The 24,085-nt window shown below is 45.6% G+C and overlaps 1 protein-coding gene across 1 annotated transcript in view; it reads left to right on the top strand.

The window, feature by feature from the left end:
* Positions 1–24,085, top strand: part of LOC120850598 — a 78,359-nt gene that overhangs the window by 27,597 nt on the left and 26,677 nt on the right. The window contains exons 3-15 of the mRNA XM_042288827.1: positions 9,202–9,423; positions 10,663–10,772; positions 11,387–11,524; positions 12,869–12,952; positions 14,342–14,445; positions 16,041–16,166; positions 16,297–16,393; positions 16,975–17,114; positions 17,670–17,816; positions 18,475–18,746; positions 21,458–21,659; positions 22,355–22,460; positions 23,623–23,865. Of these exons, the coding sequence (XP_042144761.1) occupies positions 9,202–9,423; positions 10,663–10,772; positions 11,387–11,524; positions 12,869–12,952; positions 14,342–14,445; positions 16,041–16,166; positions 16,297–16,393; positions 16,975–17,114; positions 17,670–17,816; positions 18,475–18,746; positions 21,458–21,659; positions 22,355–22,460; positions 23,623–23,865 (1,991 nt within the window). The remainder of the gene's footprint in view (positions 1–9,201; positions 9,424–10,662; positions 10,773–11,386; positions 11,525–12,868; positions 12,953–14,341; positions 14,446–16,040; positions 16,167–16,296; positions 16,394–16,974; positions 17,115–17,669; positions 17,817–18,474; positions 18,747–21,457; positions 21,660–22,354; positions 22,461–23,622; positions 23,866–24,085) is intronic.

Below are 24,085 nucleotides of genomic sequence, written 5' to 3' on the forward strand. Positions count from 1 at the left end.
GAAAGCGATATGCGTCGACACGCGTTTCCACGCCGGGAAGAGACGTTATTTACATGGTCACATCTGCGCGAACGCCACGGCGGAGCGGGGAAGAAGAAATGAATGCGGCGGGGGGACCAACGTCGACGAACTGGAGGGGAGATCGGCGGCTGTGCCATTAGGCAAACGTCATTACATCCGCACGCCTGCCCCGTGTGTGTCGTCCGTGTGCCTGCACCGGATTGCAACCTTGGACCTCTCGCTCTCGCCTTTTTTCTACCTCGCAGCGAAGGTCTGTGGCGGAAAGGGGGAAAGGGAGGGGGGGGGGGGAAGAGGGGGAAATGTGCACATGAGGAAAAATCATGACGACTGCCACTATGAGCACCTGTACCAAGTCTGTGTTGCCCCAGCATGACGCTTCCTCCTTGTTTAGTTTTGTAACCGTGGCGGAGAGAATCGTTTTAAGCACAATTCGAATGTGTGTGATGTAGGTTTACATTTTTTTTATCTCCTTTTACGTAACTACATCAATCGCTTTCAAACCGAAAAAAAAAAAGTTGGAAAGATGACACGGAAAGCGCAAATAATAGCGCGTACGTGACACATTGTCCCTCACTCTCTGGGTGTTGTGAGCCCATTCTATATATATATATATATATATATATTTTATGTAATGGCATAGTCTGGGGAATTTTTGTTTTGAACTAAACTTACCCAATGTTCGCACCTTGTACATGTCCTCTACCTACTTTGATGGGAGCTGTATGTGCCTAGTTTAATTTAATTGCGTCAAACCTTATGATTTTATATGCCATGTATGCAAGTTTATAACGTGCATCAAAATTGAGTAATATTTAGGAGCTCTGTTGTGGGCTAAACAGCAATCCCTGCCCCCCCCCCCCAAAAAAAAAAAATCGCTTTGAGTTTCATTTGCAGAAACTTGCACAGCTGTGACATTTATTCTTTGAATTAATTTCTTCATGTAATTTATTAAAGAAAACAAATATATATTTCTAAATTTCTCAAAACATACAACTTGAAACGAGGGATCTTGCGTGATTTTGATTGTGAAAATTTGCCCACCTGCAAACATTCGCTCTCGAAAAGGCCTCACAACATTGGTTGTGAGGCCTTTGTGAGTTAGGTTTCCAAGTCTGCACAGATGTTTTGAGGGAGGGATAGTGACCCTTGACATTTTTTTGTAATGTTTGCGCAACACAAATGAAACATATGTGCATCTGGTGTGTACAAGCTGCTGTAGGAATGCAGCGTAATCTGTTTACCAAGTTTCAGTGGCGTCGCAAGGGGGGGGGGGGGGGGGGTCAGGCAGGCAGGGAACACCACCTGAGGTGCAGCTGGGCAGTGAAAGGGGAGGGAGGAGGGGGGGGGGGGGGGGGGAATTGCTGATGCGGCGGGCCAGGAAAGCACAGGAAGGGGGAGTGGGGAAGGTAGGGGTGTCGTGGTTGGCCAAGCTTAGTTTTTCTCTACCCCGCCACAATAGATGGAAGGATGACACAAAATACTGTATATAAGAGCGGTTCACCAATGACAGAGTGATGGTGAACACTAGAAGCGAAGAAACAATACCTTTGAGTCAACAATGTTGACTGCGGCAAACATCATCGGGGGTATGAATCGAAATAAATAATTAGCAATCTAATTACCTAGAATGACTCGTTAAATATTCACGTCATCTGGCACATTCCAATTACAGAGATTTGTTGCCCGTCGTCTAAATGTGCTATGACGGTTGTTTCAAAACTAAATTCTTCCCGGCGCCATTCAGTGGCGGGCTGTCTAGACTCTGGAGTTTTCCACACCAGAACTAAGGGGAAAAATGTGCCGAAAGCTGCAAGCCCGACGAGACATTGGAGTGCGGCATGCCCTTTCTTCAAGAGCAGGATTTGGTTGCCTGAATTCTTACAGCTATTGCACATTTTGCTGATGAACAACGCAACTCCAATTACCGTGCCAAGTCATATATTTCAAAAGTTAATTAGTGTATATTGAGTAATTCATTTGCTAATCACCATTTTACACTTGTAACTTGACTTTTGCTGAGGTCGATAACGTTATTCTGAAGGAATCGTTTCCTTATTTCAAGTGCCCTTTATTTTAAATTATTCTCAATTGCTGGTGAAACACCCACTTATATCTCTTCATCATCCATTCTTTTCGATCCCGTCAGCACGATGTGACGACAGCATGCATGATCCGTTGAAAAGCAAAAACTTCCTTTGTATTCAACTGTATTTACAAAGACAATACAAAGGGATTGACAGGGTCACCCTAAGCCTCTCGTTCCAGCCGCCCCAAATTCAAAAACTCCGTTACCTGGGCTACTAGAAGTACCAACCTCCTTGGGCAAAGGTCGACCAGTTGTTTTTTGAATTTGTACAAATGCAAGAGATTCCAAAAAACAAATGGCTGAACAAGGGTGGACAGTGACATTCGTCAACCCCGCAACCGACTTCGGCTAATGGGACCGAGTACACTCATGGAGTCCACTGCATTGCCGGGTCCTGCTAACACCTTGGTCAAAACCCAATAGGTCCTGAGGGGTATGCGGGAACGCTAATCGTCCTTGTAACCAAAAGCAAGTGCACAAAACGGCAGAAGTCCTTGTGAGCCGCCGAGCTGGCAGAAGACATGCGGGTGGGCGCGGTGCACCCCTTGCCCGACAAAACCACGACCGTACTCCTTGCCTGGCCGGTGGTTGCTTCAAGTAGGATGGTCGACAGAAAGATAAACATATTGCATCTGAGCACAATTAATCGTGAGCCGTTTGGGCAATACCAAAATTGTCCCAAACTTAACACACCCTGTATATCATAATTGTGTCCTTGTGAAGCAGGAGGCACCAGGGATGTATCAGTTGAAGATTAGGGATTTCTCTAAAAGGTCACTGTAGGTTTTTTCCCAGCAAAAGAATTGGTTTCCCGAGGAACATACCTTATTGGTTTGTGCGGTACACTGTATTGCACCTTGGCTCATTACCCTATCAAGGTGTTCACAAGTAGGAATCTTGTGGAGAGTCTATTATCATATCGGCACTGGTTAAAGGTGAGTAGTTTTCTGAGCAGCAATTAATAGATGCTTCAAATGCAAATCTTGTCATCAAGTTCAAAATGTCTAACAGAAGATCGTTGTTCTCCAGATTTGTCGGGGAATTTCAGTCCAATGTTAGCTGAAAACTTGGGCGAATTGGAAAATTTTGGATGCAATTTCGAAATTCTCGTTTCAACAGTCCACATTTCAGAAATAATAACTTTGTTACCTGACAATATAAGTTTGCAGGGACCACTTTTTGCAGGCTGTACCATACATGAAAAAACGGGAAATTGTCTTTTGGCCCGTTTTAGTAAAATGAAAATTGGCTGCGGTAGAACTTCGCTACAATCTTGGAAGATTTTGCTCGCAAATTGCGACAATAGTCTTCAAGTACATGCAAGATCTGTGTTCTCAAGACACGCACCATTTAGTAGTGCCTTTGCTAGTGTTTCAGTCTCTCTTCGTGGCATGTAGTTCATTCATGCGGTGCAAAAGATGGGCCTAGACTTTCTTCCAAACATTCTCTACACGGGTAGGCTCAAAACATAACACCTCAGCATGACCTCCGCTGCCGTTTCAACCCGTGACGTTGCGCTCTGGAATTATGCGCTCGCCCTCAGCATATGACTCAACTGCTTATCTTCCGTGGCGCCACACGTAGCACAGATCTCGACTGCGGCAAGATGTTGGGGTTTTACGTCGTGCCCTCATGGCATTCTTTTTTTTTTTTATCACGTCCGGTCGTTGTCAAAGGTACGCCGTGCTTATCACTCGAGCCTCTGGCTTCATTCCTCCACACGGATGGACTTATCGTCCAACTCAAGCACATTGGATTTTATCTTGTCGGCATGCCATCGGTTCCCTCTTTGTTTAGGAAGGGTGCCACGACTTGTTGGAGGCATTTGATGGATGGAGCAAGGTTGAGGCTTGCCTTTGAGGCAGGAAATGGCATTGGGACTTATGATGTTTTCGAGTACCTTGGAAGTTTTAGGAGCCTGGTTGTTTAGGGTGGCCGTTCCTCGTGTTTCTCTCGTTTGTCTCGGCAGTTATTGCCATTTTTACGGGCGACCATGTGGGCGACGCCTTGCTGGGTTGTTTACGGTTTCCTTGGAATGTGTGTCTCAGCTCTTCGGGATTTGGCTCGTGATTTTTTGTTTCGTGGAAAAGCATTTTGACGAATGAAGTTGCGCGCGCAAAATCTCAACAAGGTTTTGTTGAACATTGCTCTCTGCATAATATTGTTTCATGCTGACTTTCATTTTGGATTCCATCAAATTTGAGGGTCCTTGGCCACGTGTGATTGCGGGACATAGGTAGTTGCACCGCTTTGTCGGGTCTTTGTACCGAATTTCAGCCAGGCTTTTGCGGACAAAGAGCTTGCTGAAGTTTAGCCACCAGCTCAGTTGGAGAAGCACAGCAATGCGGTGTTCACATTTCCGTCCTATCGCATGTGCAAAACTGTACTTGTTTCCACCCAACGAACTGTAGTAGAAAAAGTTTGGCTCCTCGTGAAGCATTACAAACTTCACACTTTAGTGTTTTGCTAATTAAAATACTTGTTATCCATATTTTTGATCCCTTGTTTATCATTTTATCAAAGCGTTTAAAATGCTAAAAGCATAGCATAATGTTTTTTTGCTGACAGCTGAATCTTGTAGGCACTATTCTTGCTGCTTATGAACTATGCACCATCGAGATTGTGTTTCTTAAAATGACGAGCGCACATTGGAGTAGCCTACCACCGCTGGCGGCGCCATGTCAGCTGCAGTTATTCATCTCGTCTACAATGCACCAAGGTCGGCAAGGATGAGAATATGCCGCTTGCAGAAGCGAATGAGGAAAAAGAATAAATTAGATGTGGAAGGGTGTGAGGTATTATTTACTCGGTGCTTCTGGAGCCCTCGCGAGCAATATTGCTTAGTGTCATTCTTCAGATATTGTGTTGAACTTCCTCGAGCGGCACTGTCAGCTGAAGAGTGAGTAGACACATGTGTCAGCTGCACAGAAAGACCAAAGAGGAAAAAGAACCTTGTAAAGCTGTGCTTTTTTTTCCCCTCAAGTTGGAAATGTTGCATGTTTGCTTATTTCCCGAACTCCAAGCTTCTGGTTTCTGAATGAAGCGGAAGAAGCGAGTGTATTTTGCAACAGCTTTATCTACTTCATCATTCGGTTCTCGCGTATCTTTCTCGGAAATTCAAAAATATACCAAACATATGGCACAACACGAGGGCTCAGTGAGGTCACCTTGAAACTTGGAATGCAGTGCACCAACCTTTGTTCTTCTAATTCTAACGGAAGGGGTATTTTTTGCTACTGTAGTCATTGAAACTTCAATGACTACCGTGAATGAGCAATGTGCACAGTTGTAGATTTAATAAATACCAATTTGCGAACCAAGCTCAATGCTCGTGTCGAGATGGTGCATTATTCGCACATGTAAGGTTGAACTTTGAGCAGTACTTTCCAGTTGGGCCTAAAGAAAATCGAGCGGAGAGTTAATTTTATTTGTAACATATGAACCTAAATATAACATGTATAAAATGTTTGAATATTGCCCCCTCCCAGTGCTCGTGTTGGCATGAATGGCCAGATGGCACGAATGTAAATTTACTTGTTCCATTCTTCGGGAGGAAGTGTGCAATGAGAGTCATTTTGTAACCGCCTGGCATGCCTATTCTTAGCGGAAAGCGTAGGTTCCATGGGCGAGCCTGTTCGAGTTCATACGAAATCGCTGTATGTCATATTGCTTCGACGAGTTTGACTCCACCTGACTAATTTCGAGGGGTAATGGATGACCTGAACAGTGTTGACCTTTTCCTAAAGAAAGCATTTGTCACGCAAAAGACACTTTGCACTGCCCTCTTATAGCGCAATGAGAGTGCCTCGTATTCCGGGTGCGTCAAAAATGGATCTACGAGAAACCGTTGGGGAGGAGTTGTTTGAGGGACGTAGCACTGGGGACGGAGGACGAGAAAGGGGGTGGGGCGTTCCTAGGAATAGAAGGAGTAACATCTGTTCCAGACACGCAAGAGCAGAAACAAACAAAAACGACAGCAGCTACGAGAGAAACAGAAAGGAACGAATTGATCTAGAGGAACTGGAGGGTACAGGTGTTGCGGAGTGTGCGTGCTCTCGCATTAAACTCCCCCTTACTGTAGATCAGGTAGCGGCGTCGAGGACGTCAGCGAATTGACGCGCGGTGTCACGGCCTAGGCGTGACGGTAGCAGTCGATGCGTCAAAGTGAGAGTAGGTGAATTGCAGCGGTGCAATGCACCGTTGGGAGGAGCCCAGTGCGTTCCGGTCGTCGTGCGAGCGCTCTCAAAGGTGCGGCGTAAGCTCGGTTTCTTTTCTTTTTTAAGCGGTATCCTTTTGTTGCTTTGTGTTGGGTATCTCTTTGTTCTGCGAAGGAATCCTCCCCACTGTGCGGCAGAAACTCTGTTATGCGCAATAATTTCGTAGCAAACGAGGAAAATGGTAAGGTGCTCTGTGTTGTCGTCGCGTGACTGGGACTAATCGGGATTGAGTTTGTGCAGTTCTTGATAGCCATTTAGGCATGACATGATTTGTTATTGTTTGTTTGTTACTAGTGTCTTCTGTGTTCTTCTTATTGTTTCCTTATTTTTTTTTCAAACATTGTAATTATTTTTTTAGCTAAGCTTTAAAAATATATATATATTCTAAGTAATTTAATGAATGAATGAATAAGTTACTAAGTAAATAAATAAATAAATGAAGAAATGAAAGGGATTTCAAGGGGCAGGATTGTCTGTTACTCATGCAGTCCCCATACAAGGTTGTGTGGAGCATCAGGACACTTTTAGTTGAGCGAAAAAAATGGGTTTGCAGCACTGATGAATTTATCTATTTCATTGTTTCTTTTGTTGGGAATTTGCCTCCAGCATGTTATGTGGAAATAATTGGGTAATGGAATTTTCCCATGACTTTGGGGAGTTGTTTTTACTTAACGAGCAGAAACTTCTTTTGAAAGTTCGGTGTCGAAACGACAGCTTCACAAGCACAACGCCAGCATAGTAATGAACTTTGTCAGTGTTACTTTGATGTAATAACTATTGAAGCATTATATTTGTTGTGATGAGCAATTTTGCAGTATGCATTGGCTCTCTTGTCAAACTGAGGAAGGGGGATTGACAGGTTATTTTTTTTTATTAAAAATAATGTATTTTTTTTGTGTTTTTTTATAGTCGAATTTGGGCTATTTTTGCCGCCTTGTTGTCTACCGCTGCATCAATAGTTTGTCTCAGGCTCGAAAATGCAAGGTGCTGGAACCAAACTTTACTTGATCAAATAGTATTTGTGTCGAATTCGACATGTTTACTGAGCCCCAGGCAAGCGAGCAGCAATTTTTTCATCCTTAGCAAACCTGAGATGTCGGAATAATAAGAAAACACGGACAGAACAACGAAGTCCCGAACATAACTTTTTCGTTGTTCTGTTCGTTTTTTTTATTATTTCTCAGGCCTACTATGGATGTCATTGACCAGCTCATGTGCGTTTTTTTCCCTTCCTTGAGCAACTTTTTCTAGTCTGGTTCTCTTTCTGAATGCCCAGGTCGAGCAGTGAGCCAGGGCATTGGAATGACAGTGTCGTTTTGACAATGACGGCAGGTTGTTTTACTGGACGATAGGAGCTTCCTTTTTAGCCTTCCTCTAAGCTAAGGGAAATCCAGGGTTTTCAGACAACCTCCGCAGACCCGGGAGGCAGGTTTGGTTGGGATGTATCCGCAGCCGCGGGAGTTAGTAAACCCTGTTACAGTGGCTGGAGGCATGCCAGCGGTGGCTCCCAATGTTGGACATCCAGCACGTCTTTATTCTAGTGGCTCTCACATTTGGAAGAACCGCATGATTGTTTCCACCGTCGATGGAACTGCAAGTTTGAAGGGAACGAAAAATCCAGGAAAAAATGAGCTCTTTCCTGTGTGAAGTCACATTCTCGTGCCATTCACGATGCTGTGTGCAACTGCTGATATGGGGTTTGGAGTAGTATCTCTAGCATATCTGTGTTATTAGGATAACTCTGAAAGGGAGACGTGTGGTTTTCACTAGTGCAACTGTCTCATCCGATTTCCTTTTACACGCCTAGACATCTGCATGTGGTGACTGCAGGTTTTTGCAGTATGCATGATCAGCTGTCCAACGGGCCTTTAAACGAAGCGTCGGATTTAAATAAACTCTATAGAAAATGTTAATAGTACGACTGATGCAACCCTTGTTTTTCCCTCTCTACCCCTTTAAAAATCCCCAGTTCGGGAATTGCAGAATCTTTATTTGGGCAGTATCTGTCAAAATCCTCGTTTCAAGGATACTTCGAGTATTGGCAAACAGGAAACCAAAAAGAGCATATCCCCATGAAAAAAAAAAATGTAGAGATAAGAGAGTTGGAATTTAGCCTCCTCATTAATGTAGTGTTGGTTTTAAAAAGACTAGCCTTCCATAGCTGCGTTGAGTATAATATTCATGAGTATTGCATCAAGTTTGTGATAAGATTTCTAGCGGGCAGTGTAAAATTGAACATTAAATGATATTTTTTAGGTGGTGGTGACGAAACTTGATTTGTGGTCTTGGTTTTTCTTTATTAACTGAGAAAAGAAAAACTAGAGAGAAGCTATCATCAAGTTTATTTATTTTTATGGGGAGCGCAAGTTCGTCTGCTTCTTTTGCAGGGGTCGTGGTGACGTCAGAATGCCGAACTCTGATTGGCCCTGGTTGAAGGATAGTGGGTGACCTCAAGGCAGCTTGCTTTGAGGTCTACCCCCTATCCTTCAATCAGAGCCAATCAGAAATCGGCATTCTGGCGTCACCACAACCCCCGCAAAAGAAGCAGACAAACTTGCATTCCGCATACTCTCGGGCCCCACAGCCATTACAGAGAGGAGTGATTATTACGGATGAAATCGTCGGTGACTTCTTTCAAGTTTGTGGCTTCAGAACGGCAGGCAAGAGGAAGGTGACCCCAGTTGTTCTGTGTTCTTGCTACGAAGGTATCTGGTTTGTATGACATGTAGGTGTCTCCACCTAGGATTCGCTTCAACAATGTACGCTAGCACTACGAGAATATTTGGAAAGAATGAACTGGGTGGCAGGATCCCGAACTGATTTGAGAACGTCCTCACCGGAGTACGGTGCTAGTGGTGACGTGCGGGCGGCATGCAGGAGGCTGGAGGAGGAGCTGAGCTGCCAGGCCAAGGGCAAGGCCCAGCGGGAGGAGGCCAGCAGGGAGGGGGGAAGGAGCTGCTCCCTGTGTTCGGCGGCCTTCAACCTGCTCTTCAACCGCAAGCTGGTCTGCCGGGAGTGCGGACTCTGCGTGTGCCGGGACTGTGCCGCCTACGACTCCCGGGACCGGGCCTGGTACTGCCGCCTGTGCGACCAACAGAGGCACGTCCTCGCCTTCTTTTGACTGCTCCACTCTGACCCCGAGGGCCGGTCCGCATGGTAGCTTTCGACTGTGACCAAATTTGTTGCGACTGTTTACGTCTGCTTAGAACGAGGGACCGCACTGCCGCCCTCTGTCGGGTGGCCTTGGAACGCTTTTTTTTTTACGTGTCGTTCTTTCGCTGTGGGCACGAAATACTTTTTTACGGTGTTACAAGCCAAAGGTGCGCCAACTTCTCGGATCCGCGACCGCTAAGATGCTCGAATGACTCGGCCTTCCGAAGCCCTCCTCCGCGACCCTTTGGGGGGCTCACAACCCCCGATTTGCCCATCAGTTAATTATGAGTAATTGTTTCTAGTGGTAGTGCGTAGATTTTGTCTCGTAATCAGCGCAAAACCTTTGGTCTAGTTATACGCAGTTCGGGGGCCACCTGGGCAGACGGCGTCAGCGTGCCGGAGCGCTCCGCCGATCTGTGATGTGTTAAAAGCTTGTGAGATATTGCGATGCATTTGGTCATGGTGAAATGCAACTATGTGAACCGGCCTTAAAGGGACGACACTGCACAGAATTGGCTCGAAACCCGGGGCCAAGGTTTCCTGGACGCCGCCAAATGAGTTCTTGTCCGAACGGGTGACTTGTCACCCCACCGTCGTGCGACTAGATACCGTAAACTACTCCATTTTTGTAGGTTCAACATTTTGCGAGTTCGGCCAAGTGTGGTTTTTTCAGGGATGGGGGCACGAAATTTCATGAATGGGCTTTGTATGCTATGCATTTGTTACCACATGGAAACATGTTCGCGGGACCTATATTTTGTGACATTATATGAGTCGCGAAATTCGCGAAAATTAGGTTCTCGTGAAAATCGTGTAGTTTGCTGTAGTTAGTGGGGCACTAAAGTGGATTTTGATATCGTCTTTTTGGGGCGTGGACTCGACCCACTCGCTCTAAGCATCCTGGGAAAAGGACAAAATGGGTGCTAAGGAAGTGTAGATTGAGTTTGTGCCATTAGACAATCAGTAAAGGTACCAGGCCTTTGCTTTCCTTGATTCTTTGCAGAAGTTCTGTGACTTCTGACTCTTGACACAGACAGGAAGTGTAAAATTAAGATTTTTCTCGCTTGGCAACAAGGTGTTACCATCTGAAAGTCCTCGTAATCTCACCCGAGACTGCCGAATGAGGTTCCGGTTCATAGCAGTATATACATTTACTGGACATTAAACGTTTGTTGTTTCTGACAGGAGCCTGCGGGCCCAGTCTTGCGAATGGTTCTACGACAATGTCAAGGTCAAGTTCAACCATTTTGGCAGCACCAAGGTCCTCCTTTCCCTCTACGGCCCTAAGAATGAAGGTGAGTCGGCAATTTTATTGTTCTGCGTCGACATCTGAAACTTTTCGAGACCTCGCCTCTCTCCATTGGTGTCTGCAAATGAAAAGTAGTTTAGGCGTGTCATGTTTTTGACGGATCTCTGCAGCTAGCTTACAAAAGAGTTGCTGTGAACTATGCTTTGTTAATTTGTTTATGTGCTTGCGTTCTGGTAGGTGGTATTTGCTTCGTAAAACTCCTTGTAGGAATGCGTGCAGGGATATCAAACCCTCGCACACATTCCAGCTCTTGCATCTTTATGGGGGGTATATAAACCTTTCAGCTCCTGCTTCTCTCTTTATTTTATGTACTTCACACATCTTATCTGAGTCGTGTCTTATCTTGCGTGTTATTGTGAGCACCCATTAAGGTGCTCATGTTTTACATCAGTTATGAACTTGCTTGGCTTGCTTACATCAGAACTTTTTCACTTTTTCATTTCTGTAGTCGGAACGTTGGTAGAACACCGTAGGAAACATTGTGGATTTGCTGGCACCCCATTTAATAGATTGTTTTTTCTTTCTTCCTTCGTCTCTATTCGAGGCGTTGGAATGTGTGTTTGGAACCTTGGGGCTAGAGGCATGTGCGCTTTCACGCAGCCAAGGCAACGGACGACCTTGAAGCGACGGAGCAGGAACAGCTGGACGTCCAGCAGCACGTTGAGACGGTCATCGAGGGTCTCGTGGGAGAGTCATTGGACTCGGCGTCCGTGAGCCGACTTTACAAGCACCCCCTGTGTGAGTTCAAACAGATAGAGAAGCTACCTGAAGCTGGTAGGAAGAACTTTAAGAAGGACCTGCCGGCAGTGGCGTAGGCAGGGGCTGGTTTGGGGGGTCAAACCCCCATTGAAATCATCACTTTTTTTTTTTTTTGGTTAGGGAAAGAAGACAAATATTGAATGACTACCGAATTGTTCCAGCCAACCAGGGGGGTTGGGGACAAGCGTCTCCGTACTCGTGCATTTTGTAGAGTACATCGACTACTGCACGCGAAGATAGGACAATGACCGGGGGATCTCCGTCCCCCAGTCATGCAAATCCCAACCCCCGGCCGTAAATAATTTTTGGCTACGCCACTGCCTGCCGGTAACCGCGACGACTCGCCAAACATTGCAACGGGGTGCCACGTGTTTCGGCATCTAGCACGACCTTGAAAATGTAGCTTCAGAATCAAAATTTTTTAGTTGCTTGCGGTAGCACCCTAGTGTATGCATTTGGTTCAACGAGCACACACTACCATTGATTTTTTCGCGGTTATCTGTCAGTATGGGTTACATGAGAGCTCTGAATTTCCTGCGGGGGTGGGTGGGGTGAGGGGGGTGCATTGGCATTCCTAGTTATAAATGGTAAATTGCTCGCTTGCTTTGCGTGTCCTTTCTGCCAGGTTTCCCCGGCGTACGTTGCTCCTCAAATGCAACTCCGCTGCTTGGTTTCCCCAAAATTGATTCGTTGATGGTTGTTGAAAAATAAGTCTACTTCTCAGCAAGCCGCGATGTGTTTCCCAGGTTGGGTGGAGATTGAAGAGTTAGATGTCAGTACGTAGGTTGAGCACTAGTTGCAAGAATGGCCGATAAATTTCCAGAAATGAGCCATCTTGTTGCAGCGCCAAGTTTGGTAAGCACCGTACATAAATGTTAAGGAAGCAAGGTTTTGCCGTCTGTAAAAGATACTTGTGGCTTCATCTTCCACGTGTCCGGTTACACTGGATGCAATGCTAACCAAAGTTTAACTGAAGCAGAAAGTGATTTTTTTTTTGTGCCCGCAAAACACTTTGGAACAAGTGGACTCAAGTCGGACGTTACGTGGTCAAAGAAAGGCAAAAGGAAGGCCCAAAGCTGGTCACTAAACTAAGGGCACATAGCCACAGGCCAAGAAAGGCCAAAACCACCGTGAGTTAATTCAGATTCCAATGTACGATTAAAATCGGTATACGATTTGAGTTGTTCACTGATATTTTTGCTCGTTTACTGCGTATGCCATAGTCGAGGTACAGTCAGGGGGGGAAAGTGTGCGGAAGCATCGGGTGCGCTGTATCCACCCGTCGTAATTATTTAATTTATCCCAATTGATCCCCGACTCCAGACGAGAAGTTCCTTTCCGACCACCAGGAGCTTTTGCGGGAAGGTGTGGCTCAGTTCACGCGGGCCCTCCTCATTGCCCTCCAAGGTGAGACTCTTTTCATTCCTAAAGGCTTCTTAGTGCAGCTGTCCTCCGGTTATTCTCTCGGTGGGATCGGCCGGACCGGCTGGTTGCTTGATGCTGAGGCTGAAATGCTTTGCGCCGGCGTTAGGTGTAGCATACTATGCTTTTTTTTTTTTTTTTTACCTTTGTTTCCGTCCTCGTTTCTGTTTTCTCCTCCATCTTGTGCCTCGTATGAAGTCGAGACGGACATTGTGTCGTGCACGCTCACTCGGGGTCAGGAGTCTGTCGGCCAACGGGAAAAGTTGGGAACCCATGAAAATATCTGGAAATTTAAACTTACACTGGAAAGCCTTGGAGTTGTTTTACTGCGTGCTTTGCTTTGACATCTGTAGCTCGGGAGACCTGAGCGCAAACGTCTTTGCGAAGAGGCTGTCCCATGATAAGTTGCAAATTGCGCAAATACGGGTACCTTTCTTCTTTCCCAACTCTTGGCAGGTTACCGTCCACAGTGGGATACTGTTGTTATTAGCATATCTAATTGTAGTTTTTTTTTTTTTTTTTTTTTTTTTTGTTTGGGGAGTCTGCCAGTTTGAAAGTCTGATTATTATAGGCCCTCGTCAAACAATTTCAGGGTTTCAAATTAAAAGCATACTTTGTCAGCCGGAGTTCACCTATACTGATATTATTACCTTGGAATTAAAAGGTCATTAATTTCCGTCTAAATTATCCGACAAACAGGAACCATATTATAAAAGCTACTCGCACAAGGAAACACCAATGCGAGCTTCTAAATAAAGATATATTACTTCCATGTCTAAAACCTGTCACGGGCTAGAGATGCCTTGCTAAGCACACCAGAACTAAAACTGAACTCCTATGGTCATGAATGTGGCAAAATGAGGGTGTTATGTCTGTCATCGTTTTCTGCATTCGTTTCATTTTCACGTAATTTGTTCACCAACGCGCTCGGCAATCCAGGTACTGCCTAAACCGTTTGGGCACCCAGAGAACGGCTTAGCATTCTCGCTAATTATTTCCCATCAATAGCGCTGCCGACGCGGGATAATCGGCTTGATAGCGGGTCCAGTTTGTAGCTTCAAGAACCCTAGTTGGACAAGAAGCGTGAATTAGCCGAATTTTCAGAATTGAGCAGTTCACAAATGGACTACCGAAGGAAGAGCCATCCGACCAGAAATGTCTGGAACTGGCTAGCCAAAAGTGTGAATTGTCCGAGTTTGAATTACCGAGAGTCTATCACTGTTTCATCGAAGCCAAGGATCTTTAATGTTAGTGACCCTTCGTACCCTGAGTGATGTGCCTCTCAAAGAGTCTTAGTTGCACGAATTGCACGGCCTTCCTTGGGGTCTCCCTTCCTCTGCGGGAGTGCGAGCACATTGAGTGTTCCGTGTGCAGGTAAGCCCTTCGAAGCCGACCTGACGCCCACAAGCACCCACGCCCGAGTCAAGGAACTGGTGTACAGCATATGCAAGGAGGCGGACTCCCTGCCCTGCCTACGGGTAACTTGATTACTCTACTCAAATTACTGTATCTTAAATACTTTTGTGAATAGCTTGGTGTCTTGCAAATACTTTAAAAGTCGGTACTTGGTACTCTAACTTGGATACTTTTTCCGAGTAACTTGCGCTCACTTCTTAGATTACTTGTAAGTTACTTCCGCCTTTTTTCAGAAGAAGGTCGACGGTGGCCTAGATTCAGCTCCGCAGCCATCGCTTTTGTATCCATGGTGGCTTATCTTTCGCCCCGAAGCTAGCACAAAGAAGCTTGTTCCCTCTCGCTCCTGGGTGAAGGGTTGGGGCGAGAGGACATCTGTTTTCTTACTCTGATTAGATTAAAAAAAAAAAATGTTTTATAAAAAAAAAATTTAATAACAATTTTAACTTGAGAGTACCTTAAAAAAGTTTCATGTGTATTTAGTACTCTACTCAGTTAACTTTTAGCCTGGTATGCAGTAACTTAACCTAAATACTTTTTTTGAGTGTCTTTTACAAGTCTGCTATGGGTGAATAGATAATGTGCCGTACCTTTCGTGCCCGTGTTTGACAAGGGAAGTCCGCCAGCCAGAGGAAAACCTCTGCTGAATTATCTCTTCGCATTTCGGTCCTTTTGTTGCTCTGGAACATTGTCACTGTACTAAGGACGGCGTTTTATTTTCAACTAATTTTAACTGCTTTCCGCGTTATCATTTTCTTGAACATTTGTTGAAGTCCAATTATTTGAGTTAGTGCCTCAGACAGTACCAGTTGAAATAAGCTTTTTCCTCGCTGAAACCGGTTGGGTTATCAGCTGGTTTTATCTAGACCTTTGCATTATACTCTGCCAATGACAGTATGTGGCTCAGTGACATTACGTTAGTCCACTTTGCATAGTTTTCTCATTTTTTGCCAGTATGACAAGTGTGCATGGGAGCAAAAGTGAGCACTAGCTTGAATGTTGTTCAGCTATAAGGTGTGCATGCTGAAACAAATGTGGAAGCTCACCTTAGGAAGCAGTCTTTCGAAGCACGGGTCTTGAAACTACCAAGCTTTTGTGGTAATTTCTTGCTCATAACATGCCCAATTGACCTCCAGTAGGGTTGGTTACAGGCGTGTAGAACAAACCTAGATAGTTCACATGCAGGCAGTTTACTTGCAAAGGTTTAACCAATGAATATGTAATTGTTTTGGTAGACAGAAAAGTGGTACGACAGCAACCAGGATCAAACTCTCTTTTCAGGGTGTAGAAGAGGTTGTTTTTTACAGCTTGTGTAGAAAAACATTCAAACTTTTCATGCTGGCTTGCACAAACTGGGAAGCTTTTTTACACAACAGACTTGAATGGCCTACTCTATTCAATTTACAAAATGCTTGATTCCAATATTTTGAATAGAATATGCCTATCCAGATTGCCCATAAAACTTGCCAAGCCAGACATCTTATTCTCTTTAGTAATTGGCTGGCATTTCCACAACATCCACCTTGGTTTCTTCGTAAGTTGTAAGGATGTCTCTGTCAGAGTTCTAGAATTGTCTTTTGCATGGCTGCCATGTGATGTATCACACTAAAATTCATGTTACCGTACCTCACGATCATCACCTCGGATTTTTTGCGTCAAGGACGATGGAACATCGACGGATCAGAAGAACTCCTCGGGCTTCTCGGACATGTCGGAAAGCGACGACGGCGACGACGTTTTTTGCGACACCTACGAGGATCTACTTGTCATGGCCGTCATGAACAAGGTACGAAGTGCTTATCTGATATCAGATGAACCAGATGGTGTAATCTCCCATTAACTGATCAGTTTCCAAAGAAGGCAATCGTGACGGTTTGCAATAGCTTCCAAGTTGGACGTCGTGGATGCATGTGCAGGTTGTGGAGATGGCGCAGCGGAAGTACGAAGTCAAAGGCGGAGCCGACGACGCTGGCAAGGTCTGCGAACCGGACATCATAAGGACAGCCAAGAAAGGTAGCTAAACAGAACGTCGGCGTAGCTTTGCGACAAAGCAGGTGGCATTTCTGACAATGGCTTTCCGCCATAGGCTGGTTATGGTGATGTCTCGTATAATTATCACTTTTTAACATGCGTGTGGTCTGGCTTATCACATGTAAATTTGGTCTGCTGCCGCAACCTAGTGGTGATAAAACAAAGATTTCGCGAGTGTGTTGCGAGTGCTGCGCTGCAGATGTCGCAAGGTGTAGCGGAAGATGACCTACTGTTAGTTAATAATATTGATTGTCATATTTTAATATCTTTAGGGTGTACATATTCCTTCTTTTAAAATAGTGTTGTTTAGTTTTATTCAGTTGTAATTATGAATTGAAATATTTTGTCACTGTTTACGCATTTATTGGTAATATAATCATATACACTACTTTGGATGAAGAACAGGCAAAATAAAATCATGATCCACAAATGAATCTGTCTAAGACCAAAATAGTACTGTTTCTGGTATCGCACCTTAACCTGACTTAACCCTCGCGAAGTTGGTTAGCTGACTTGGCCTGCAGCCTTGTCTTTATGTTTGTGTTTTCCATCTTGGTCAGCAGAGTTGATGGATGTCGGCTGCCAGTCGGACATACCCCTGTCTGATTCCGGCCAAGAGGAAGAGGAGTTTACGGCCGAAGAAACGGAATCCGACGAGTTTCTCTGGGCTCGCGTCGCCAAGCAGGACCCCTTCAAATACATTGTGAGTGGAGACAGCTGCGTTAGAAATTTCAAATGTGAATTGAATAGTCTCCTGTTTGAGCATCGCATCGCATAGCATTGCATTGCACTGGAGTGTATTCCGCCGAAATAATCTATAATCATAGAATTTAAAAACAAAATTTGTGGAAGTTGAATGCAAGAATTGGAAAATGAAGAGGGTTTAGTCACCACATGCAAACTGTGGGCATTAAAAAATTAAATTCACAAAACTCTGTGTTCCTATTAATTAACCTGCAAATATTGTATGTCAACCATGATTTAACTCGTTTTATTTTGGTATTACGAACCTTTAAACAAGCTTTTTGTGCGTTCGGTTAGTTAGGACGATGAAAGCTCTATTTGACGAGTAGAGTAAATTGTTTTTAAGAGCCTAATTCTTGGTATGTTATGGGCTTCCAGTTTTTAAGGGTGGGGCCTCGGCCAGATGCGCAGATGCGTACGGGGCTTTGCATCGACGTCGTTTCGTGGGAATCACGGTGGCCACTATTTGTTTCTTGATTGGGAACGTCTGTCGTCTCTCGCACACGTGCCACAGATCGAAGAGAAGATTGAGGAGGAGATCACGGAAGCCTACACGGAATCCGAGGACGAGCGCAACCGCAACGCCCTCTCGGACGCCGAGGAGTGCAGTGGTTCGGGCGTGGACGTTCCTTTCACCCTGGACCCCTCACGCGAGCACAGGGTGAGCTTTCACTAGCATTTGGTGACTGGCGATCTCGTAAGGCTTACCCGATTGTGAACAATTTTTTTCTTGTGGCCACCGACGAGGAATGACGGAGCATCTCTTTCGAACGGCATGTGTCTAAGCTGCGCGTGTGTGTTCAAGGGTCACGAGATGCGTTCATGCTGGACGACTCCTCCGCGCTATTCTCGTTTCTTCGGGGACTACCGTAAAATCTCCCCATTTCAAGAAAAGTCGGGTGGCGGGCAATGGCGAGAAATATCGGGTGGGCGGGGTTTCCCGGCGCGACAAGTACATGGGAACCCTCGCCAAACTCGCCTGTCGTGGGAACCAATATCACGCACGTGGCAAACCCGGGTTTCGCAGTGCAATGAGCGCGCGAGAAACCGCTGCAAACTCGCTTGTCACACATGCCGATGCCGCAGACTGCGCATTGATGCGGTTTCCGTCGGGACATCGAAATGACGGGCGGACGATGTTTCGGAAATTTTAGCCAGAAAGATGGGACGGCCGACCTCTCGGGGGAGGGCAGTCGTGCGGTATTTTACGTCCGGTTTCACCTCTTGAACTTAAATTTGAGTGCACTTGCATTGCCAGGAGTTTGTTCACGACAATGGGCGAGCGGGTGGAGGCGCTCATGGCTAGAAACTCCGCGCAGGTTCCGTTCCCGGAGATGGGTGTGGACATTGTGAGCCCCCATGCCCTCAATTCTGAGGGGGAGGAGGAAGAAAAGGAAGAGGACTGCCCCCCCGGGGGTGTCTGGACCTCCGCGGTGGTGGTCTGGGAGGACAACTGGCTGTTCCGGCAGAAGAAGCGCAGCGCCGCCCTGGGAGCCTTCCGGGGGGGACGCTACGCTGCCTACTACGACCCCATCAACATGGTCATTCCCAACCCGGCCTCCGACTACGACAGGGTGCGACTGGGCAGCAGGTGGGTTCTCGGCCTCTTCTTTCCGGTCGGAGTCGTTCTCCGGGTTGACTGACGGCTTTCCAAGCCTCCAACGATCGTTCGGTCGGTTATTCGACATGTGGATTGGCTTATTGATTGATACGCCGACTTATTGACAGATTGGCCCGTAGACCGACTCATTGACCGATTGGTCAGGTTCAGGCACGTAGCCAGGATTTGTTTTCGGGAAAGGGCCCAAAATCATTTTTCGCACTGAAGGGGACTCTTTTATCCCCAATGTAAACTATATGCAGCGTATTTAGACATATTTAGGCCCAGTTCTCTTCATTGAAGTGTTTCTGTAAAATTTATGATACCGTGTGAAATCATCCAGTATGCCTCATTGTAGTTGCCTTTTCTACAAGTGCACATGTTAACTGTAAAATAGTTGCTTCTTTTTTTTTCACGAGTTCCCAGTTTCTCCACTTGACATTGGATACATTGTGTATTGGATCATAGGCACAAAAAGCAAGTGAAACCCCGATTATTCCACCCATACTTTTGGCTCTTTGGAGAAGCTTGTCAACTTCAGTGTTGATCCTTGTCGCTTGCTGGGCCTCAAGTCGTTGCTGGCTTTGCCTTCGTTCACAACCCCCTTGTCTCAACGTCTTACTTTAGGTCGTGGAACATATTATAGCCACGTGCAGTCACATTAGCCAAGGTTAAACTTTTGTTTTAGTACTTTCCTTAAATGAAAACACGTCGCCGACACGAAAGGTATCAAAACCCATGGTTCGTCACCGGACCACAAGAGGGTGTTACTTGTGCCAGAATCGGCGGAGGCGTGCACACGACGCAAGCCCAGCGGGAGAGGAGGACACTCCCGCTCGGGCAGCGGGGAAGAGCGTGCGTGCGACATGCCGTGAGATTAACGGCGCCAAAAGTGCGTCGTCAGAGAGTGCGCTGTCTTCGGAGGTTCGCTATCACGTTTTTATCGGCACTTGGGCTTTCGCCTTCAAGTCGTCTTAGAGGTAACATAAGAGACCCTGTGAATTTTTTAACCATTTGGCTCGAATGATGGGCTAATTGGTCAAGTTGCTTACTGAGTGATTGGGTAGCTGATGAAGTGATTGGCTTATTTATTTAGTTATTTGGAAATACTACTGGCTCCACTCAAGGAGCCTTCATAGGGGTGGGTACACCATACGTCAGAAAGCACAGTCATAAATCGAAACAGAAAAAGGAAAACCTCGAGTAAGTAAAATTTCCATAGCAGTAATGAAATTTTTAGCAGGGGTAAAGGTGACAACATCGTTTGGTAGCTCCTTCCGATCTTGAATTGTCCGAGGAAAGAAAGGCTATCTAAAAGAGTCATTCCTAAACCCATATTGTTTTAACGCTCTAGTATGGTTTAGGCATCGGGACCCTGTTGATAATGGTTCTAAGTAGCTAGAGCTTTCGATTTAGATAGTGCGAATAAGAGTATCATACAGCACTCTTAATCTATCAATTTTTGCTCTTGTTTGCAACGCTTGAAGCCGCGCCCTGAGAAGCAGTTTCGCAGATGAGGTTCCTGTACGAAAGTTACTAAAAACAAACCGAGCAGCTAGTTTCTGAATACTTTCAAGCCTGAGAATACCATTTTGTGTGTAAGGGTGCCCCACTGATCTGGCGTATTCTAACACAGATCTAACAAAACTTTTATAGGCAATAAGTTTAGTATCTGAATTAGCAAATTTTAATTTCCTTCTCAACACAAACAAAAGGCCCCTCGCTTTAGTGACAGTTGCTTCCAAGTGCTGGTTCCAGTTGAGTTTACTGTTAAAAACAAGTCCTAAATATTTGTATTCCTCGACTTGTCCAAGAGATGCCTTTCAACTAAGTAATTAAATTGGATCGGCTCTTTCTTACAAAAGACTGTCATGACGGCTGTCTTATCATAATTTAGCTTCATTTGCCACATTTTAGACCAATTCAATATTGCGCCCGAAGCTTCCTGTAGTTTAAGGTCGTCGTTGTGGTTCCTTCTTTTGTTATATGCAATAAAATCATCTGCAAATATTCTCATTGGGGCATTTATGTTAAATGGTATGTCGTTAATGAAAGCCAAAAGAAAGTGGCCCAAGCACAAAGCCCTGGGGTACTTCCGAAGTAATGGGTAATTTATTAGAGATTTTATTATAGTGAACATATTGGCTTCTGTCTGTTAAATAAGTAGCTATCCAATTTAAAATTTGTGAGTTTTCGAGGATGTTCGAAAGCTTTGCCAGTAATTTTGAATTGGATACCCCGTCAAACGTCTTAGAAAACTCTAAATACATTATGTCAGTCTGTCCTCTTTCAATAATTGTTTCAGCTAAGTCATGTGTAAATTCAATGAGCCGATAGACTGTTTCACTGGAAAATTGGATTTTATTATTTATTGACTCGTGTAGCGATTGGATTAGGGTCTGATGGATTTCTTCAATGGCTTATTGACTGATGGACTTGCTCATTAAACGATTGGCTTATGGACGGATGGATAGGCTCATTTGGCCATTCAATTATTGACTGATGAATTTCCACATGGGCTTATCGAATGATAAGTTGGCTTATCTGCCAATTGACTTATCAGCTTATTGCCCACTACCACAAATAATCATTTATTTAGCTTAAAACACTAACGAGAATTCATTGGTCGAATAATTTATTCAATTGACTTCTTCTCCGCTCAATTTGTCCTCGCTGGCTCCTTCTCTCGTTGTCTCTTTCAGGGATCTTGACGAGTTGTCCGAAATGTCCGAAAAACTCTCGGTGGGGTCGCTGGAGTTGTCCAGCGCGTCGGACTCCGAAGAGGAGGAGGAGGAGGAGAAGACGGCTGCTGCCGCAGCAACCGGGGCCACCAACGGCACGGCAGCTCCCCCTACCGAGAAACCCGTCAAGAGGACCAGTTCCTCAAGCGTTATGGAAGTGCCGGTAATGTGGAAACAAAGAACTTGGGCATTGTGCTACTCTTGAAGTGGCCATTTGCTCGTATTACTCTCGATGCTAGGGATTGTAAGGTCTTTACTTATACATAGCTTGCACTGACGTCTCTTGGTCAGACATAATGGGGAAAAGGGCGCATGAGAGGGCAGTTTCCGCTGCGTTAACAAGACGTTTCTTGCCGCCAGAAAGAGGGGCGAACATGGGGGAATGGGCGCGTGAGAGCATGCTTTTTATAGCGAGTCTAGAGTGCTGACCTCGTTTAAGGAATTATCGAGCACTTTAGCATCTCTCCGAAAGTGCCAGATAGTTTTATGAGCAGCCTTCTCCACGCTCTCATGGCGGCACCTGCTCGTTCGTCCAACTTAGAGTCGCTTGAGACTGCAATACACTTACGCAGTTTCTTAACTCCCGTTTCCGAGTCGGGATTTTCTTTAGAAAATTTGGGATAACGAATGATGAATGTACGATATTGTGTACTGCAAACACCTCTAACTTTTGTCGTTGTAGGTGTTTTAAAAGAAAAAATAGGTTGGTTGCAAAACATAGTAGATTAAAATATGTCTGGGATGCTTTATCGCTCACTAATGTTTTATAGCAGCACTTGTTTTGTGGTAGCCATTAGCAGACATTGTCGAGCCGCCATTGTAGCTGGAGCGCATTTAATATTGCTTCACCGTCTGCAGACTCGCTGGCGCTTTTCCGGACCGCCCTCCGTCGAAACGGACTGCAACGGGATTCCTAAGCCGAAGCCTCGTCGTGCGGTGGCGCAGAAGCCGCCGGAACCTTCGAGTGAGTCTGATGCGGTTTTCGTACCGACGCGCGTGTTAGGAAATGCACGGTGCTGTAGTTTTAACAGCGCAACGAAAGTCTATGCGAAAAAGAATTTGTGATATTTTTTTTTCCTTTTGAAGCAATTCTGAAACTGCCAGACTTAACTGTGTGTCCTTTGTGCATACTGGCGTGTGAGGGCAAGGCGTGATGCAGATAGCTAAATTCCTGGCAGTTGCATTTTAACTCTGGAGCACGGTAACAGAAGCGGGGAACCACAAACCTGACTTGAGAAGAATTTTCAGTTTACAAACTACTGCATGCCCGAGTTCATTTGTACTAGGTCGGTTCTGAATCATTTTATTTCTTATTTTTCATCACACCCCCAGGGTCGTTAAGTGAGCCCTTGGCCTTGGTGTGTTTCTCATAATTTAAAATTTGAATCGGTACAGCTTTTTCACAGTGAAATTCATTTATAAGAAAACATTTTGCTATGCCAATATATATAACTTTTTTAATATGTGTAAGTAAACGACATCTTTGGCTTACTTTAAAGGAACATTCTTGGGAGCTTGTAATTTCACCACGCTCGAGGTACTCCGGTGACAGAAAGACTGACATAGTGCAAAGATTTAGCCAAGTCTCTTGGCAAAACATGCGCTAATTTGGGGCTTCTAAGAGCTTCCTTTTCCACTGGCTATGCTATAGCTTGGTTCTGCCATGTCTAGTAAAAGATGGGTAGAAAAGTTCATAATGCCAACACAGGCATTTGGGGTATCGATGCCCGTGGTCAGGATTCTTCCCAGGAAATTTTTTAGGGGTGAACAAAACCACTATTTCGGGTGGGAGGGGGGGGGGGGGGAAGGGAGGGTAGTTTGCAATGCGGCACGATCTGGCTTGCCCACAGGATGCACTTTGCATAAGCTCCCTAACTTTGCAGCCCTATGAATGGCGCCACACCGTATGATTTGATTGTGCTTTTTGCACCGAGAATGTTGTGTTTTACAAATTGTGTTTATTGTAGATGTCTCCTATTGCACTTTCAGTTTGCTCAATCCTTAACGTTTTTCCCGACGTTGCGGCTGTTTGCGGTCAATGTTCCTCTGTACGACGTCTCGGCATTTATCCGCCCGACACCTCCGCTCTCGTCGACATGACTCACAATGCCGGTCTCTCCCTTCAGCGGATGCCAAGAGGGGCAGCTCTAAACCGAAGCAGACTCGGTCGGCGCCGAAGAGAGAGCCCGTGTCGGCCGCCAAGATCGTCCTGAAGCAGCTCCGGGTCCCTGACTACGCCGCTCCCGACGCCAGGAGGCAGTCCAAGGATCCGTCCCTGCGGTTCGTCTCTCGGCCGGAAGCCAAGACGAGCCTGCACGCTGGCAAGACCGCCAAGTTTGTCTGCGAGATCACGTCTCCCAAATTGTTAGGTAAGCTTCGCACTTCCATCGTCGTCAACGACTTGCGAGGTTTTACCTAACTCGGGGGGGGGGGGGGGGAGGGGGAGGGGAGGGGAGGGGGAGTAAAAAAAACTGCACAATAATGACGACTCGGACCAAGGAGCGCTGTGACGAAATAATTGCTGGCTCGCGCCGTTGCTGCCAACAGAGTTTCTGTTGCTCTTTTAATGCGAAAGCATTAACTGGTCCC

The sequence above is a fragment of the Ixodes scapularis genome, unplaced genomic scaffold (genome assembly GCF_016920785.2).
Source record: "Ixodes scapularis isolate PalLabHiFi unplaced genomic scaffold, ASM1692078v2 PGA_scaffold11__112_contigs__length_91849675, whole genome shotgun sequence".
NCBI lineage: Eukaryota > Metazoa > Arthropoda > Arachnida > Ixodida > Ixodidae > Ixodes > Ixodes scapularis.